The sequence below is a fragment of the Lactuca virosa genome, chromosome 4, assembly GCF_052849685.1.
Source record: "Lactuca virosa cultivar CGN04683 chromosome 4, Lactuca_virosa_CGN04683_v6, whole genome shotgun sequence".
In the NCBI taxonomy this organism is placed as follows: domain Eukaryota; kingdom Viridiplantae; phylum Streptophyta; class Magnoliopsida; order Asterales; family Asteraceae; genus Lactuca; species Lactuca virosa.
In genome coordinates, this window is record NC_136429.1 from 370942193 (window position 1) to 370947710 (window position 5518).

At 31.6% G+C, this 5518-nt stretch overlaps 1 protein-coding gene across 1 annotated transcript; it reads right to left on the reverse strand.

Moving 5' to 3' along the window:
• Positions 1-304: 304 nt before the first annotated feature.
• LOC145108736 (mevalonate kinase-like) lies at positions 305-5254 on the reverse strand. Its single transcript, XM_079045808.1, has 5 exons — positions 4927-5254; positions 3595-3841; positions 3173-3426; positions 1503-1907; positions 305-639 (listed from the first exon to the last, which is right to left on the reverse strand). Exons 1-5 carry the CDS (start codon positions 5063-5065, stop codon positions 521-523), a joined length of 1164 nt encoding a protein of 387 aa, XP_078901934.1. The 5' UTR covers positions 5066-5254; the 3' UTR covers positions 305-520.
• Between the last annotated feature and the right edge of the window lie 264 nt (positions 5255-5518).

Consider the following 5518-nt stretch of genomic DNA (forward strand, 5'->3'; position numbering starts at 1 on the left):
ATGGGAGGAGATCCTAATTCAACTTGAAAAGACCAAAATACTTTCACATGCGAGACACATTGAAAATAGAGGCATCATAAAAAAGATTTTTCATGCAAGTTTTGCAAGCCATTTATGTCAAAAAAAAAATATTAAGGACTAAATTTGTGACTTTTAATAAGCCATAGAGATCATTTATGTAATTTTGTCCATTATTTAATAAGCTGGTAAATATTTCTTAATTGATGTGCCTGTTTCGAGTCAATAAATACATTTAATAAGTTATTAAAGTATTTATGTTTTGAGTATATAATTCAAAAGAATGTTAAGACGGAATACCTATTTGTCTATTTCTTCAAGCCTATATAAAAACTTGTTTTTTTCTACAAATAGATGGCATAATCGCACTTGTACAAATATTATTTCAAACAACATGAAAGCTAAACCACAAGCAACATAGCTAGTGTACAACAATTAAATACGAAAATTGCTCCAACATGAAAGGAATTAAGAAGCACCAATATTGTCATAAATGTAAGAATCATGAGAGACCATCAAAGCAAATCTCAAGTCCATTTCCACCAATCTCAGCAATCAAACATTGGAATCCACATTCCTCAAGCTCCCCAATTACCTTGTCGATAACTGTTGAAGACAATACTATTGACAATAGTTAAAGGCAACATCTCATTATTGACATGACTTAATATGATAAGCTATATATGTATATTTCTTTTTTGAATTAATACATAAAGAAAAAAAATCAGGAAAGAAAAAAAAAAGTTTTCTCCATTAAATCTGAACTTTTTTGCAAACTTTCAACGGCTATTTTTTATGATGTTGATTTGAAGAGTATTCACGTCTTTTAAACAAATAATCGAGATAAAGTCAATGTCTCCTTATTTGATAGGACAAAAAATTATAATTTTTGTCTTATTATTATCGCTCCAGTCATTTCCCACCTTTTGCAGTATGACAAAATATTGCAGTATTTGTCCCATACATCGCTCCATGTTCCACTTTTTCGGAAAGAACACAATATTGCAATTTTTTTTTCATGTTTTTTGTAGGACCATTGACATCAGTCCCAGTCCCCTTCCACCTTTTTTTAATGAGACAAAATACTGCACTTTTGTCTCATTAACATCACTCCCTCTTCCACCTTTTTAGGTGGGACACAATATTGCAAAAAAAAAAATCCCCTTTTTGGTGGGACAAAAAGTATGTCTCATCGACATCAGCTCCAGTCCCACCATGCTCCGTCTTTTTTAGTGGGGCAGAATATTGCAAATTTTTTTCCTGTTGACATCAGTCTCAATCTCAGTCCAGTGTATGTCAAACGCAGGACACCATGGCCTACCATTTTTTAAGACAAAAGAAATATTTTGAAAAAAAAAACTAATAGTGTGACTACAAATGAAAGTAATATATATATATATATATATATATATATATATATATATATATATATATATATATATATATATATATATAGTTTGTGATGAAAATATTGAAAAGGATACGTGAGGGTAAAAGAGTAAGAACACATCCACCACCACCAGCTCCGGTCAACTTAGAAGTCAACTTATACTTCAATGTTGTTCTTAACACTGTTTCAATAGAAGCATGACTGACACCCATACATTGAAGCAAACCTTGATTCATTTGCATCAATTCTTCTACTTTTTGTTCCTTTTGAAGATGATCATCAGAAGATGATTGGAGTATTGAAGCGAATTCATTGCTGATGAAGTCAACAGCAGTAAACACAGATGTCATTGCATCAGGATGCCTGTTTTTACGTTCATTAACTCCTGCCACTAATGCTTTTGTGTTTCTACCAACTTTTGTGTTGGTGATTAGCATTTTAAGGATCATGTTGGATTTTATTCGGGTTAAATCACCGGATTTGAACTTTATTAGATTTCCTGTGATCAATTAATTTAGACATGTAATTTTAGTAACATGTAAATAAGCCAAATATGGTATAATACTATATAGGTATAAGACGTAATTACCTAAAAGATGCTATATTTTGGATTTTTTTTTTCCGGATTAAGCCTCAACTTTATTTTTTTTAAGGGTTAATTTCACAACAGACCTTATATTTTGTGTTTTTTTCGGGATTAAACCTCATATTTATTTTTGTCTGAAAAAGAGTATGTATTTTTTTATCTTTTTCGATCTGGCCCTTTTAATCATTTTTTTCCCAAAATTCATAAAAGACCTTATATTTTGTGTTTTTTTCGTATTAAACATTATCTTTACTTTTTTCATGAAAAAGACATTATGTTTTTTCATTTTTTCCGAAAAAAAACTCAACCTTCTGAATGTTTCCAAATAAATCCTCAACTTTTTTAGTCTTTTCCTGAAAGAAAAACCCTCACATTTTAAAACATTTTTTTGGAGAAAAATGACTAAAAGGGCCAAATTGGAAAAAATGAAAAAAAATGCAAGGTCTTTTTCATGAAAAAAATAAAATTGAGGTTTGATCTGGAAAAAAAAACACAAAATATAAAATTTTTTATGAGATTAACCCAAAAAAATTGTAAAATGTGAGGGTTTTTTTGAGAAAAACTAAAAAAGTTGAGGTTTTATTTGGAAGAATTTAGAAGGTGGAAAAAAAATACAAAGTTGAGGGCTTTTTCGAAAAAAATGAAAAAATACAAGGTATTTTTCAGTTTTCACACAAAAAGTAAAATTGAGGTTTAATCCGAAAAAAAAATTAAAAAAAGAAAAAAAAAACACACACAAAATATAAGGTTTTTTATGAGATTAATCCTTTTTTAAAAACCCTTAAATTTTTCCCATTTTTTCGATTTGGCCATTTTAGCATATTTACCGGTTTTACACAAAAATGTAAGGGATTTTTTAGAAAATAAATGAAGTTTAGCTTTAATCCGAAAAAAATGAAAAATGTAAGGCTTTTTTAGGAAAAAAAAAACCCGAATATATAGGGTCATTTATGTAATTAACCCTAGATACAAAAAAAAAAACATATATTAGTATATAAATAAAGACCATGATTAAGCTTAACCCAAGATCTCACTGATTCTTATCTCCAATATATATAGGGTCATTTATGTATTATTATTTCTTTATAAGATGGATTTTTGGTTTTATTTTAGGGTTTTGTTGGAAGAAGATGAAAAAGACAAGGGCAAAGTGGTAATTATCATAAGTTATGACATACCGAATGTGCTGACTGTATTGTCTATACCAGAAGGCTTCCCATGAATAATCTTTTCACCTTCAAAAGCCCATTTGTTGACTAATTGCTGCTCTTTTTCTCCAAAAGCAGCCCAACCATGTTGACCAAAGTCAACTTTTACCGAATCTGATAAACCAAGAAAGGCTCCACAGAGTGAGACACAGAATGCTGCAGAGGATCCTAACCCTGAACCCAAAGGAAGCTCAGAAGACACACTCACTGTTGCTGCTTTATTCCTGAACCAATAATTAACAGATTAGCAAAAGCTTCTGTTTCTTTCTTTTTGTTTCCATTAAGTGCTGAATGAACTATCTGAATATGAGTAAAAGACTATTGTACCCTTCTTCCAAAACTGATTTTGAATAACAAATGATGGTTACTAGAGATTATAAAGGAAAGCATACCCGTGAATAGAGGTGTATAACCAGAGAAAAGCAATAACTCCAGAAGCAATTCCAATTTTTGTTTCTGGAATTTCATGTTCTTCCACTAGTGTTGCAATGAGTTTGATTGTCTCTGGGGAACATGTTGTGGGTGAGGATGCGATTGTATTGATTGAATCGGGTAATACCTCTTTGATTCTTCCAATGGGCCATGAAAAATTTAAGCCCACATCCATGAGGTGGAGTGTGAGGGTATTATCGTCATTATCTGTTGAAAGAAAAATGAGGAACATGTAATAATATGTTACCACGGACATATGTTACTTGAATCTTTACTAAATTTTAACTACCTTATAGTCTTTTCTAGCAGTTACCAAAATCAATGAAATTTAGATTTCAAATATTTGGAGTTTATTTTCCAAGATTGGGTTGTTGCTATCTTAAAGGGAGTTTACAAGGTTGGTTTGATGTTTACAAGGTTGTTTAATGATATTTCCAATGGGGTCTCTCTTTCAAGCATGGTATCTATTTCATAGTGTCATTTAATGTTTTTATGACTCATATGTATGAATCAAATTCTCAGAGGAAAAGAATATAAAATATTGAAGATCTTGATAAGTAAATGAACAGCGTATTTAGTATGTAATTATTTCTTGTCCTTGTTGGAATCTCAAATTAGTTAGAAATGTTTAAGCTACCATGAAAATCACTCATCTTCATGAAGCTGTTTGTTTATATTCAAGTGACTTATAAAGGAGCTGGTGAAAAAGGGTATCAGGGAGAAACTTAAACATTGGGATTTGGGTCTCGAATTGCATCAAATCACCGAGATTCTTTTAAGATCTCACCAATATTATCACAGAATTGATCAAGCAAATGAAAAATTATCTCTCTCATACATCAGAAGCTTTAATATTCCAACAAGCTTCTCTAAGGTGAATGATAAACTCCTATGGAATACTTCCAAAACTCATATGATGGCTTGATGAAGCCGAGCCAAACATGGCCAACTTATTGGAGCTTACTTAGGACTTCGCCATGTTATTCAATTCCCTAGAATGAATATTAATGGGTGGAGACATTTCATCAAACACCTGGTTCGCACTTAATCACTCTATGGTTAGGCTAGTATAGTTGGCTAGTTAAGTACTTGTGTTAGCAAAGTCGTCAAGAAATGCATCTCTATGTGATTGAGATTACGAATAATCAATCAACTTCATCATCATTTTCAAATTGAAAGAATTTACTTACACTTAACCAGAATGAACCCACACTTAAAATTGGAATTCCTAAACAGAAATAAAGTAGCACTTCAACGAACAAATACGAAAAGTTAAGTGGCGAGTAAATTACCAGAAGGTGAATGGAAGCGAAGAGTGACAGATGTGTACAGGCCAATGGAGGCGGCGACGGCTGCGGATCCATGAACAACGGCATGTTCTCCGGCGAGTATGATCTTTCCAGGAGCTCTAGCTCTCACCTCCATGGTCATGAATAGAATTGGGTGCGATTGATTTTCTTTCACCACTTTATTGATGGTGAATCAGTGAGTACTTTATAGAGATTATCGGGGATTTGTCCTGTATGGGAAGATAGCAGTTGATCGTGGAAATGTGTTTTCCAGTTTATGTAGACGAAAACGTTAAACGCATGGTCAAAATAGGCCTTCTCAACGTGATGGACTGCTGAGTGCCGAGTAGGTATGTTTTTTATATTTATTTAACGATGTTTTCGTAGAAAAGTTTTTTTTTAATTAGAAGGTGTTTGGGATGGCTTTTTAAAACAACTTTTTTATTTTTAACTTTTCCAAAAAGTTAAAAAAAATATAAAAGATATTTGGGTATTAAAAAAGATCTTTTTAAATGACTTTTTGTATAGAAGGAAAATAGAGTGTTTCAAAAGTCACAAAATCCCATCTTTTTGTGACTTTTAAGACTTTTTAACT